General features: G+C 43.1%; 1 protein-coding gene across 1 annotated transcript in view; it reads left to right on the top strand.

Moving 5' to 3' along the window:
- The window catches only part of PRKCH (protein kinase C eta), a 773,184-nt gene extending 762,459 nt beyond the window's left edge, over positions 1-10,725 (top strand). Inside the window, exon 14 of the mRNA XM_086937948.1 lies at positions 9,294-10,725. Coding sequence (XP_086794074.1) covers positions 9,294-9,431 — 138 coding nt within the window. The 3' untranslated portion in view covers positions 9,432-10,725. The remainder of the gene's footprint in view (positions 1-9,293) is intronic.
- The last annotated feature ends 4,185 nt before the right edge of the window (positions 10,726-14,910 follow it).

The raw sequence follows: 14,910 nt of genomic DNA, 5'->3' as shown, positions 1-14,910 counted from the left end.
GCTGCATACAATGAAGAAATTCTTATTTTGCACATCTGTGGGCTGAAGTTGACTTACAGGAGGGTGCATTTCTCCAAAAACCTGTCTATTATTAGTGTTTGTGTGTTCAAATTAACTAGAGGACTCATGGCTTGGGGTTTCAGAAGGAATTTATAAAAATACCTGTGCACAAGGTTTGAGCACCAGTGATTAATATATCGTCGGCTGTGAAAGGGTGAAAGACTTGAGTTATTCGGTATTGCCTCAACTGATTAAATGTAACCCTTATTATTGTTTTGCTTTACATTAAGTTTTACGAAATAAAAATTAACTATTCCCATGGTGACAGTCACTAAAAAATGTAAATTCAACCAGTTTAGGTAGAACACATTAATTGTATAACAGACAGCCAAAACGTATAAAAGAGTTTGGGTGTTATTGTGTAGACTGGGAATAGGAGAGTGGAAGGAGGGGTTCCTTCCGTTCAAGTGTTAATAATAAACACACTTGAGGTATAACACATTTATTTCATCGAAAGGGAAATCGGGATGGGTGTGATGATACTGGATTCATGGAAGAGGGATATGATGGGGTCGCTCTACATTTAAGCATGATAAGAATGATGGAAAAACAATTTGTTGGTGCCTTTGTTAAGGCATATTTAATAAATAAATAGTTCTATTTAGGTGCTTTTCATTGAAGCTCATGGGGCTATAATATTTCCCCAAATATTTCATTAGAAAAAAATAGAATAGAAATGTTTTTGAAAGTGCCATTTTGTTAAGACATCTAGTTAAGACCTTGAGCATCAGAGTTGGGTACCACTAATCTTTCAACCAACCAGTTGATTGTCCCTGTAGTGTCTGCAACGGTAGTCACCAGTAGCTAATGCAAGCATTCCACCCATAACTTTTTTGTATACTTCAGTGTGATGCCCTAAATTTGGTAGCTATTCCCAGACGTGGGCCGTATTCACTCAGCCACCAAATTTATCTCAGCCAATGTTAATTACTCGGGTCGTATCCCAGTCCATCTTTTTTTTGCCCGTGTGCCTCCTTAGCTTGGACCCAGCCATATGCATAACAGTCTTGACGCTGCTCCAATAGGAACAGTCCTACCCGAACGGCCAGGCCAGGTCCTTCAAGAACCCAGACATAAGCAACCCAAAACCGGTTTCACCCTGATAGGGGCTTGTCAGCTGGGTGTAGCATCAGTTTGTTTAACAATTCAGTACTTGCAGCAGTGTCATGTTTAATTATAAAAATGATGGCTCAAGGGGGAGCAGGTACAAGACATATTTTTGCCTATGGCTAGGTCCAAACTGAGCTGACATGGTGTGTAAACTAACCATGGACAGGGTTGTGGCCCGAGTATTTACCAGTGGGACAGATATGCTCCGTATGTGGATCCTGTGCCACAAAAACAAGACTATCCCTGACTGATAAGCCATAATAAGTGCAAAACTGGTGCTGTGTTGCTTGTGTTATGGTTCAGGGAGGTAATTTGGGCTGGACTGTTCCTATTGCAGCAGGGTCGAGGCTGATTTGCATATGGCTTCGTCCAAACTGAGTTGGCATGGTCTGCAAAATAATGATGAACTGGAATGCGCCCTGAGTAATTGCCAGTGGCTGAGGTTAATTCAAGCATTCCAACCATCAGTTTTTTGTGTACTTGAGTAATTGCAGCAGTGTCATGGTTGCAGATAAACACGATTGCTCAAATGTGATATGGATTCAACTTCCTGACTTATGTCTTACAAAATATATCAATTATGCCTCATCTACAGTTCTACTGCTGTCATATTCTATGGTTTCCATTGAGATGAGGAGCAAGTTCCACCAGGTACTGATCTAAACCAAACAATATTGCTAACTCATTAGAAAGTGAAGGCAAGCTGGGTAGTAATTGCTATGTCAGATAAAAGCAGACGATGGTTGCCTGCTTCCCATCAAGCTTCCTACATAGCAAATACATTATTACAAGGCACATTACTAAATAGTAACTTTAACGCTTAAAGTAAGGAGTTAGTAAACCACCCAGCTTAGCATGGGGGGTTTGTATGTAATTTGCTGATCTGACAATTTGAAGTGTTAATTATTTGATTGATTGGAATGGGAATGGTTTGATTGACCAAAATCTGAATGGTTTGGATGATTATAATGTGAAGTGTCTGGTTGATTGAAATGTGAATTGTGTGGCTGATCGGAATGTGAATGGTTTGGCTGACTAGTTTGGGTGATTGAAATGAGAAAGCGTTAGTTGATTGAAATGCAAAGGATTTGGTTTCTTGAAAAGTGAATGGTTTGGTTGACAGAAATGGGAAGCATTCTGCTAATCAGCATCCGAATTGTTCGGCTGATCGGAATGTCAATGGTTTGGTTGAGTGGTATGTGAAGGGTTTGGTTGATGGAAATCTGAAATGTTGAGTTGTTTGATATGTGAATGGTGGATTAATGCAAATGAATGAAGTGTCATATATGATTGCAAAGCTTTAAAATGCCTTATACCTCTGTACAGGTGACTGATGTTCCTGATATTTATGACCTTATGGGATGAATGCCCCAGTGTACTGTTGCCACTGAGCATTTCACAATGTGAACTCCATGTACCCTAAACGGTTGAATAATGTATGCTTGTGCTTAAAAATATTATTTTTTCTTTTTACTTATACTGTTAGAAAACAATAAAAAGAAATTTAAAAAAGAAAAGTGAATGGTTTGATTGACTTAAATGTGAAGGGTTCAGTTAATTGAAATGGCAAGGGCTTGGTTGATTGAAGTCTGAATGGATTGCTTGTGTGAGGAAAACCTTTTTCATGTCGAGCTGCTTTTGAGTCAAGTAATTCAGTTTTACCCTTTCAGACATAAAAAAATGTTATGCTCATGGTTAATATGTACAATGTTAAATATTACAAACAAATTAAACAAATAGTGGAATTTGATGGCATGTCCTTTAAGAAACATAGAGAACATAGGGACATTGGTGAGTCCTGACTGTTCTCGCTGGCGCTACGTTATGTGGCTCTGTTGCTAACTTTTCACCGAAGCTGCCACTGCACTGTACAATGTTTTAAACTGCGTTGCTTTGCTTCTAATCATTTTTGATTCACAAACTCTGCTGGTTCTTACCGGTTTGTGTGTAGCCGGCGGGGAGGGGGCGAGGTTGGCAGTGGGTTAGTTGCTCTCTTGAGGTCATTCCGCCCGTTCCGCCACGGCTTGTGCCGATTGTAGCTGAGGGCGTTTTGCTATACCTCACTTGGCTCTCTTCACCTTCCTCACTTCCGGGGCTGATCGTGACGCGGATGGAGCAGTCTAGTGCTCCCAACGCTCACGCTATTTAACTCATGAACAAACGGGCGTGCAGCGGATGCGCGCAGCAGGCGCGCCTTAGGCAAGCCCGTCTGCGCCCGTCCAGGACCCCTGCTACCCCTATGACAATCAGGAGAGTGTTTACCGCTGAAGTATTGCGGGCCTTCAGATGTGGGGTAGATGCTACCTGCCTACACTCCATGCGGGTGCTGGGTAGGCAAAGTGATTGTGAGCACTGTGGCTTCTGTCTGACATCGGATGAGGAAGCAGGGATAAAAGGGATGTGCCTAGAACAACCTGCACCTCTCTGTATTGTCTCTCCTTGAATTGCAGATCGCTCAGTAAACATAGGTTAGAAATCAGCGATCTTCTTAGAGACCATGAACCAGCTATATTATTCTTGGTTGAAACCTGGCTTAATGAGGCGTCCGTCCCTGATATCTTAGAGGCTATACCCGAAGGATATGCGATTTTGAGAGTGGACAGGATCAGCCAGAAGGGGGGCGGCATTGCGGCTATATTTAGGAGAGATCTTCAGCTTACATTGGAGAAACTCTTGTTTTCTAGCTGCGAAGCGGGCTTTTTCTGTTTGAACATCTCTTGCACCTTTTCAGTGTCTGAACTACTCATGTATAGACCCCCTGGTCCGGGGAGAGTTTTTATTGATGAACTTCTTGAAACACTCCCTTTATATGTCCTCCGCTATTCTAATTTTCTCCTATTAGGGGATTTTAATTTGCATCTGGAAAATAAAGGCTGTAAAGAATCAGCGGAGTTTTCAGTTGATCTTCAGGCCTTGGGCCGGAATTAATTTGTCTATTCTGCCGTGCATAACAAAGGTCACACATTGGATAATATTTTTACTAACTGTGCAGGGACAGCTGCTTCACTGCCAACTCCTGTAGCTTGGTCAGACCACTATTTACTATCTTTTAGCTTAGTCATGCCTTCCCTGGTAGCTGCTCAAAACCGACATTGGTTCGGAAATGGGCTTTATTAACTCAGGATGACTTTGCAGGAGCATTGGTGGACAGCCTCCCGGATGTGGGGGACAACATCCTGAATGCTGATAATGTAATATCTAGTTGGATGTTGGAGGCAGTGAACTCCCTGATTCCGTTAAAACAATGTAAAAGTGGGCGCACTTCTGACTCTGCGAAGTGGTTTTCGGCAGATTTGGCGCAAATGAAAAGTGGTTGTAAGCATCTTCAGCGCCAATGGAGGAAGAGCTACAGGGACGAGAATAGACAGAAATATCTGGAGGCTTTAAAGCTATACCATCGTCAGATCAGGAAAGTGCGTAGGGAATACTATACTGGGCAAATTGATCTAGCTAAAAATCAACGAAGGCCATCTTTCAGGTAGTGAAACAACTGTCCTCTTTGGAACAAGTGACACCTGCGCTCACTGCCTCTATGGACTACTGCAATAAGGTTGCTGACTTTTTGACTAATAAGATTGCTAAGATCTATTCCACCTTTCCAGAAAGCAGTAGGAGTTATGCTCCTGCAACTAGCTTGGACACTCCGGGACCTGCGGACATGTTTGTCCTTCATCGTTTGGTGGAGGTTGAGGTTACCAGACTGATGGAGGTGGTAAAATCTGGGTCTCCTTTAGACCCAATCCCTCCAAAACTTCTGCTGCTGGGAAAGAAAATGATTGCCCCTGTCTTCACCTCGCTATTGAACCTGTCATTTCGAACCGGTCAGGTCCCTAGCAATTGGGAACATGCAATGGTGGTTCCTCTGTTGAAAAAACCTTCATTGGACCCTGCTCTTCCTGAAAATTTTAGGCCAATATCTCTTCTTCCTTATCTGGCAAAAATTGCAGAGAAACATCTGAATGGCCATTTCTCAAAGTTTTTGGAAGTGAGGCGGGTTCTGCACGATACCCAGTCCTGGTTCAGGACTATGCATGGTACGGAGTCCGCTCTCTTGCTGGTGACCGAAGTATTGAGGGCTGTGGCTGATGAGGGTAGGACTGCGGCCTTGATTCTGCTGGACCTAAGCGCAGTGTTCGATACGGTCTCCCGCGGCCTTCTATTGGAAAGGCTAGGAGAGGCGAGGGTCGGAGGTATCACGTGGACCTGGGCGAAGAATTTTCTGGCAAATAGTTCTTTCCAGGTTTTGCAACATCCTTTCAGTTCCAGAATCTGTACTTTAAACCAGGGGGTGCCGCAGGGTTCGGCTCTTAGCCCAACCCTTGTTAATATTTACATGCGCCCACTTGAAGACATTGTCCTGAAATATGGGATTCAGCTGGTGTCATATGCTGATGACACTCAGCTAGTTGTGACTCTGGAACAGAAGGAACCCAAAAGAGCTGCCTATTTTAGAACCTGTCTGTGGGAACTTATGGACTGGATGAGACTGAGCTGTCTCCAGCTAAACACGGGGAAGACAGAGGTGATGGTGGTTGGAAAACAGCCCTCTCTCTGGACACAGCCTCGGTGGCCCGAAGCACTGGGAACTTGTCCAGTGCCGAAGGGAGTGTGGTTCGACGATGGTCTCTCCTTCTCCTTGCAAATATCAGCTGTGGCTGGGACGTGTTTTGGCATTTTAAGGATGATACGTAAGATCTTGGACTTTCTCCCCCTAAATGCTAAAAGGTCGATTGTACAGGTGTTGGTTACATCTCACCTTGACTATTGCAATGTCCTGTATATGGGGATAGCGGCCATAAATCTGAACATCCTGCAGAAAGTCCAAAATGCTGCAGCCCGGCTCATCCTGAAAATACCTAGGGGGGCATCGGTGGGAGAAGCCCTAAAGGTACTGCATTTGCTTCCTATTCGGGCTAGAGTTACCTTTAAGGCTCCACACCTTAGTCACAGGATTCTTGGGGAGAGGGGACCACACTTCTTATGGCCTCTCCTGAAAGCTCACCAGCCTGCTCGTTATTTAAGATCATTGGGTAGTGCAAGAGTGATTGTGCCCAGGGTGCGTAAGGCGCGGCTGGGCGGAAGATAATTTGGCTTCCTGGCAGCTAAGGTCTGGAATGAGCTTCCAGTGGATCTTAGGACAACTGAGTCTGAGTCTCTGTTTTGCAAGAAATTGAAAACATGGCTCTTCCGTTCTCCCCAGGGAGGAATGTAGTGGTCGGGTTCCACCTAGTTTGGATGCCCGCATTTGGGGCAGCTGAGGAGGGCTGTTGGGGTTCAGTTTGTCCAAGCGCGGGGACACTACGGTTGGAGTAAGAGGTGCACTTTATAAGCTTACCAATAATAATAATATTAATAAATGAGTTCCAGTAGTGCTTTTCAATTTATCACACAAAGTATGGGTCAGGTAAAACATTAGAAGCAAGAAAAGCACTTAAAGTGAGACTGATAGGGGTGGGCGCTATTAATAAATACAACATATAATCAAACAGAATATATTGTGAGCAATGAAGCCAAACATTCAGATGGTGTCGGGGGCTTGGCAATTAATCAAATCCAGCATGGCACCACCTCTATGGCTTCTTAAGCTGCGTCAGGGTTTATCAAGGACACTGCTTATGTTTTCAGAAATGAGCAGTCAGACACGCTCAATCATCACATGGGGAGTAAGAATTCAAAGTGGCAATTGAGGGATATTGATGTAATTCGTATAATAGCTCCTAGCAGTGTTGGAGCAAACAATAGTGACAGGGCTTAAAAATGGGCGCCCGCATCCTAGAAGCTGGTTCTATCTAGGGATCCTGTCAAGTATATGGAATGTATTACTAAAAAGGGGTGCCCCGCTTACAGTAAAACAGGTATTAAACAGATAAGTAGGGAAGCGGAATGGAGGGCCAAACTGACAAAAGCTGCGCTTACCTAGTCTGTCGCTACCCTGGGCTCGATACTGAGTATCATCAGCGGTAGCGAATAGGAGGGGAGCAAGCTTAAATACATGTAACCAAGGTCACAAAAGACCCTCACCTGTGTTGGATCGTAGTAGTGGCGCCAAACTGGGAGTCCGAGATCATGTGACCCAGGTCGCGACTCACTAACATGTGACGGTGTCACAGAGAACTACCCAGGAGGCAAGGAGGCCTGGGAACTGTAGTTCCCCATAGACGTGAAAACGAGTACGAATACGGGCATCGAGATCGCCATGTTACTAGCATTAGGAAGACTTGCAAATACCCAAGATTACCATAATTATAAACACAAGGAAGGCAAACATGATCAGTGTTTCTACTAAGAGTCAATAAAATAAGAATCTGAGACCTGAGATCTTGCATGATTCCGAAGGACTAACCCAGAGTGTTGTGAGTCTGGGAAATGTAGTTTTCCAGCTTCGTTTGCAGTGTAATTGTAAAATGTAAATGTAAAATCCCACGGAGTGCCTCTCCCTGACGAGTATTGCATATGCAGGGAAAACGGGCCAGCTACACCACAGGTTTAATGAAATGCAAAACCCACACTGACACAGTCAAGCCGCATATTCCCAAAAGTGTGGTTTGTAATTAATCGTATACTGTGTATTATCGTGTCCTTAGGGCAAGTGTGTCCTATATCTCAGAGCTTGCAAATACCTGGAAGGGTATTGATATAAACAGTCCGGGACACCTCAGTATGGGTCTCGGCATGGTATGCCCTCCAAACCAAGGTGACCAGGTAATCATCAGGAGTGCAACTGACCATGGTACAACATCTCGAGCTCAGAGCTCATCATGGTACCCCTGTTAATATACTCAGGCTGATGTAACTGTCATGTAGTATATGTTAAAAGATGCTTAAACAGCACCTCTGGATAGTTCTCTATATGAGTGGAACCCTGGCACGGAAGAAAGGCAGGGAATGGTAGGGTAGTGTGGCCAGGGGGCAAGAAACTCTGCTTTCTGAGGGTGCAAATACTAACACCAAACAACAGAATAGAGTACTCAGACTAGGGTCCACGTGATCTCATCATTTAACCCCTCTGAATCACTATGTAGTTTAAAGAGCCACCGCTGTTCTTTTCTGAATAGGAATCTGGCCACTTCAGTAATATGTGTTGGTATGAACGGCTGTTCAAGAATAGTCCAAATGATATCCTCAGGCCTATGGTTGAATTTGAGGAAGTGACTAGTTAATCGAGTAGATTGTTTTCTACACCGAATGGAGCTTTTGTGCTCCATAATCCTTTGTTTAATCCTGAATGTCTTCATATCAAAATACTTTTTTAAGCAGGGACATGTTATTAGATAAATAACTCTCTTGCTGTTGCAATTGGTATGCTTGGTTTGTCTCCACGGTCTATGGGTACCAATGTCCAACTCTGTAGCGTGCTTAGTTTGAGGACATAGTGTCCCTGGACCGCTGGCATGTTCCAGAGTGAGGTGGGTCCAGGGGCAAGACCACCTCTTGGTCGTGTGAGGACAAGACAATCACGTAAGTTCCTGCCCCTCATAAAAAAGAAGATACGGGGTCTATCTTGTTCTGTCCTACATTGAGAATACGCCGATATTTGCGCACAATCTTCTGAATTTGATTTGACTGTGTGCTGAATGTATTCACACAAGTAATTCTTGTGAGCAGAGATTCTGGCACCGCAGGTTCTATGAGCGCTTCACAATTGTTTTTGGAGGCTCTTTTGTAAGATTGGCGCATCAGTCTCTTGGGGTTTTAATCTGCTTTATTGACAGAGCCTTGCTCGAGCATGAATACCTCTTAACACCACCAGGGGTTTGGGGGGGACCACAATACAATAAAAATGTTTGCAGTAAAGATTGTGGCACAAGCTGAAGAAACTAATGTGTTCCATTTATGCACTATCGCTGAATAAGATTATCAAATTTTAATGCTTCTCAAGCACCTAAGTTCTATACATTGCCCCATGGCAATGACAATAAAGACAAAGGACTACTGGAAAAAGTGTGTAATAAATGAGTGATGTATTTGTTGGGTGGAAATGTTCTTGTGTTCTAATTTGGTAGTGGAATTTGTGTACTGATAGAGAAACACAACACGCACTGCAAAATGACCTCCAGATACTGCTAAACATGTTGATATAAAACTTTTTTTTTTCGGTGAGTAACTGTTTTTTCTCTTTGCAGAAATCTAAAGAAGATGTCAATAATTTTGATCCAGATTTCATCAAAGAAGATCCCGTTTTAACTCCAATTGATGAAACTCTTCTTCCGATGATTAACCAGAGTGAATTTGAAAACTTTTCATACACTGCTACAGGGTGATAACTTCGTCCACGATGGAAAAGGACAGTCTGGGAAGTGCAGCTGCACGTGGACAAATCCTTCTCGAGGAGTACATCATGACAAACTGACTTCTGACAAAAGAACAATGCTACGGGAATTTGAAGGTGGCCTCTTTGAGGAATTTGTGCAACTTGAGATCTAAGCGATCAAATATTTATCCTATTGAAATTTTAGTTGGACTGTGAATAGCATTTCCATACAGGAGGGACAACAAGAACTCTTGGTCTTCTCATGCACTCTGGAATCACCCACAGACAACTCAAAAGAAGGTTATGCTAATAAGTAGAAATAGCCTAATGAAAAAAAACTTTGCCTTGAAAACTAGTCCGTAATAAGTAGAGACATTGTCAAAAACTATTTTATATGACCTATGCACTGTTATGCATAGATTGTTTTACATTTGTACGATTTTGTGGTGACTCAAGAATTCATCTGGTATTGGACGAATGATCGAGGAAAGATCAGCTAGAAATTTGGAAGGAAAAAGATTGTTCAAAGACTAACCGTCTGTTGGATTTCCATTGTTCCCATTGTGCAGTAAGCCTTACAGCATTATCTTGCCCTAGTTTCTGATTGTTTTCAGAATTTAAACTACCCTCTGTTTTCAAATAAATAAGACCCACGATGACTATGTAAATCAGGGAAGTCAATCTCAGCGTTTAACTTTCAGACTAGTGTCAGATATTTCCAGTGGCAAAGGCAAGCCAAGAAGTGTGGACTTTATACATGCAGTGGAAAAGCAGTATTTTATTATCGTTTAAAATTGAACACAAGAACCAGTTTTTATATTTGCATTCTATGAAATGCACTAATGTGTTGTATTATTAGTCTTTCTTTTCTTTAACCCCAGTTGGCACCTTTGGCAAAATGGTGCTATTCACTAGATGAACTTAAGTTACATCATGCTGGTGATTATTCCTGTCTGCACTAATCAAGTACAGCATAACTGAACTGAACAACTGTACCATACAGTGATGTAAAGTAAAACATACATTGCCAAAGAACTGACCCATAGATATTTGAAAAGAATAATGTAATATATATTTACTGTATACATTATGCTAATAAATTAAAAACAGTATATTGGAATGTGGTATTCACAATGTTAAGAGTGGTGAAAATGTTTTTATATATTTTCTTCTAGTTATTTTACTTCTACTGTTCAGCGACAAAGAGATATTTTTTCCTAGATCATCTTGAAAAATGTTCTTACTCTTGTGTTCCTGTGTGTGTATTTGTCATATTTTAATTCATATAAAGGTATTCGTTTTTACATGCTCTTTTCTCCTCATTGTTTGAAGTCACTCTTGAACAGACTGAAAATTGAATTTCTATGAAAAGGTTTTTTAATACTAAGACCAAAATATGCTTTGAGGCACGAATTTAAAGATGAAAATTATCTTTTTGCAAAAAAATTATTTTGTGACAGTTGTCACTTAGTGTCAGAACTTGAGTTAATCTTTTGGGAGAGGGCACACTTATCAACATAATAAACACAATATAATTAGGTTAAAACACAGTTCTATGAGTATGTCTTCACAACCCCTGGCAGATATTGTACACAAAGCAGCCAAGTCCCCAGTGAAATGGGTGTTAAGTTCAAAAGCAGAAGCAAGCACACAAAGCAATACAATTCTGAAACCAATGTGGAGAAATCAGGAAAAATGCAATGAACAAAAGATGCTAGATAGTTATTAATGGGTAAGGGGAACTAGACATATTTTTTAAGTCTTCTGTACAGACAGACATTTACTGGCTTTATTGTCATTGTAATTGCCTGCTTCTTATTCAATTGCTTTCGTTCTACTTCTTCCGTTTGCCCGTGACCCTGGAGGTTAACTCCTTTACCATCCTTATGATTTTTTGACATGTATCGTTCTTCTGCTCTCACATTCAAGGAGCCACTTTTTTCTTTTGTTGTTGGCATTCCATGTGAGTGTATGTGTCTAATTCCTCTGCACATTATATATTTTCTTTTTGCATAGCACAGTCCCCCTCATATATCTGCCAATACCCCCACCAGCTCTGCGTTGCTCCCTTCTTCCTCAATCACCAACACTGATTCTGCCACCTCTATATCTTACAATTGTATTTATTTATTTCAGCCTCAGTTGGTCTATTGGTGCCCTACCCATTCCTTGTGCTCCCTGTTAGACCCAGGATCCCTGGTTGGCTGAGGTAGGTACCTTAGGCCAAATAGAGACCTGTGTCTCAACGTCAGGGAAAGGAAGGAAACCTTTTGAGATAGGCCCCATTCACCCCATTGGTAGCTTGGCACGAGCAGCCAGGCTTATCCTCAAGGCAAATGTGTAAAGTATTTGCAACCATGCTCACAGCAACCCAATGATGACACCACAAATGCACTCCACATGAGTTTTATTAAAAGGAGTATAAAGTTTATATAAAAAGATATACTAGAAGACCACACAATATAAATCCAATATATGAGTATGTGTAATATTCCTCCTGGCTGGTTGTTAGGCCGGCCAGCCAGCCCTTGTAAGTTCTGGTGATATTAATGAGCACTTCTAAACATTCCACTAATACACTCTTATGCAGTTCGTAATGCTAGATTCAGGCACTTTGCAATGGAAAAGTAATGCAATGCGTAATGCAACAATCGAGTACTGTACAATGTAAAAATAGTGCAATGCGTAATGCAACATCAGGCACTTTGCAATAAAGAAATAATGCAGTGTGTAACGCAACAACCAGGTACTTCGCTATGCAGAAATAATGCAATCCGTAATACACTAATCAGGAGGTAGTTCATTATGCAGGAATAATGCAATGAGTAATACGCTAATCAGGTAGTTTGTTATGCAGAAACAATGCAATGCGTTATACGACGATTAGGTAGTTTGGTATGCAGAAATGATGCCATGCGTAATACACTAATCAGGTAGTTCGTTATGCAGGAATAATGCAATGTATAAACGACAATCAGGTACTTCATTATGCAGAAGCAAAGTAATGCGTAATACACTCCAGCACCCATCTCGGTGCCTTAGGTGGTCTCTCCGCCACTCGTGCTGACTCGGAGTTAGCCTCTCTCAACAGTTGCCCCCAACACAGGTATGGTATGACCAAAAAGTGCAGCTCCGCTTTCCAGCCCCGGTACTGCCACTCCCTTGGACAGTACTGGCCATGATACGAGCCGAAGCAGAGGCTCGCGGTGCAAAAATAGGAGAGAGTCTGAGAGCGTCTCCCTCCGAGCCCGCACCCCACCCCAGACGTCGACACACGTTACCTGGGGGGTGCGACCTCACACTCCTCTCCTCTTGCAGCGACTTGGGCCTCCAATGCAATCTTTGTGAATTGGCAACAACGGGCTCGGGCGGGCGGCTCAGTTCCTCAGGGGCTGCCGGTCCGGGCCGCTACTGCTACGAAGATCTGCCACAGCGCCCACGTGCACAGCATCGCTGAGACACCATTGAGCTTCGGGTGCACGATCACCGGGAACTGCTCACGAAGGTCTTAGGCGGCACGAAGAACACGCACACAGCATCGCTGTGCCTCACTTTAACTCCGGGTGCATGATAACAAGGCAATCCTCACAAAGGTCTCAAGCTGCCCCAACTATACGCACACACCGACGCTAAGACTGACTCGTATTCCCAGTGTGCACGTTAACAAGGCAATCCTCACAAAGGTCTCAGGCTGCACAAAGCACATGCACACAGCGTCGCTGAGACTCACTTGGATTCCGGTACACACGAAAACAGGACAATCCTCACGAAAGGTTGAGGCTGCAAAAGCACACGCACACAGCGTCGCTGAGACTCTCCAGGAATCTTTTGTGCTCCTGATTTTACGCAACAGGGAACCAGCTCACCTCGGGCCCTTGGGGATAAGTTACTTCAGGGCACAGCACAGCAAGGTCCTTTCAAGCAGGGGGACACAGCACACAGCAAAGTTCCTTCAGCCTTTCCTTTGTTAACAGCAAACTGCAGGCCAGCCCCAGAACGCACAGCAAGGGTGAGACCTTTCCTTCAGTCTCTTCAGTTGTTTCTTACGTGGCAAAGGTTCCTCTTGACCACGAAGTAGCTCCAGTCTTGTTCAATCTTGGTCAAGCCATTCTCCACAGTTCAGGGGCTTCATCTCTCATAGTCATACCCCTCAATGGCTTTGAAGTCTTTGTGTTCAGGGGGTACTGACCCCTGTTCAAACCAGTTCTGGGTGCCTCCCTGCCGGTGACACCTTCTTCCTTTGATTAGTGGGGTCTGGATTCTCAGTCACTCAGCAGGAGATGGGACAATTGTTTTATAGCAGCAACCCAGACCTCTTTACCTCTAGGCGCCACTCCTCCCCCTACACTCCAGATGCCGGTCAGTCTGTTGCTGTCTCACCTCCTCCTCTGGGTCAAGACATTCCTCAGATCTTATCACTTTCAAATCCACACAGTCAATCCACAACTAGGCAGAGACACACAGAAATGTTAGAGCACAAAAACCCAGCCACTTCTAAAACAGTGGCTTCTAAACACACAATGCAAAAAACCTCCTTCGTTAACAGGTGTGTTAATACTTTCTGAGTTCAGGCACACTAAACTTCACCTCTCCATCTTAAGCCTTTTTGATGATAGCCTCCTCATTCTATCCTTTGGGCACGATGGCCTTTCAACAGTGAAAAACGAAATGGAGATTATTTCACTGTCTGGACATGGTACACACCTTAGTGCATGTCCTACCTTTTACATGCACTGCACCCTGTCCAGGGGGTACCCTGGACCTACCATAGGGGTGTCTGGTGTGCATAGAGAGGGAAGGGTAAGGTCTGGCAAGTGGGTGCACTTGTCTTGCTCAAAGTGGTTGAGACACCTCATTGTTACCCCTAGGTAACATTTCCTGTCACCTAAAAGTATAAAAGGAGATTGAACTTCTTTTGTTCTCTATAATGTGAATATATGCAGAAGGATCTATAACTTGTGTACCACACATGAACATGTGATAGTTATATGTATTGCTGCGTATAATATATGTAATTAGATGTATTTTGTATGTTTAGACTTCAGACTTTGACACTAGTACTTTGCAACAGAAATTCAGTAAATTTGATCTAGAAACAATATATAAAACACATGTGGGGGCCAAAACAAATATAACGCACTTTCATACCTGGCAATTGGCACTTGCTGAAGGCAGGGACAATTTATTCATACACTTTGGAGTTCTCATCACTAAGACAGAAAATCCTGGAAAGACTATCTGCTTTGTAGTGGTTAGCCCCATGTCAGTGTTCCACTCTAAAGTAAATTCCCTGCAGGGAGTTGGGTCTCCTGAACAGTTTGGGATCCTTCCCCACATCTTCATTAGCCATCTAAATGGTATCTGGTGTGTCATAACTCAGAAATGAGTCCCAAGCAGTTATGGTTTCAATTTATTCAGGGGCATACCACCTTCAAGGCCTCACACGCAATGGAACTCCACTACTGTCTGCCAATGAATGCTATGGGTTG

Source organism: Lissotriton vulgaris, chromosome 9 (genome assembly GCF_964263255.1).
Source record: "Lissotriton vulgaris chromosome 9, aLisVul1.2, whole genome shotgun sequence".
Lineage (NCBI taxonomy): Eukaryota > Metazoa > Chordata > Amphibia > Caudata > Salamandridae > Lissotriton > Lissotriton vulgaris.
This window is presented reverse-complemented; position numbering and strand designations above follow the sequence as displayed.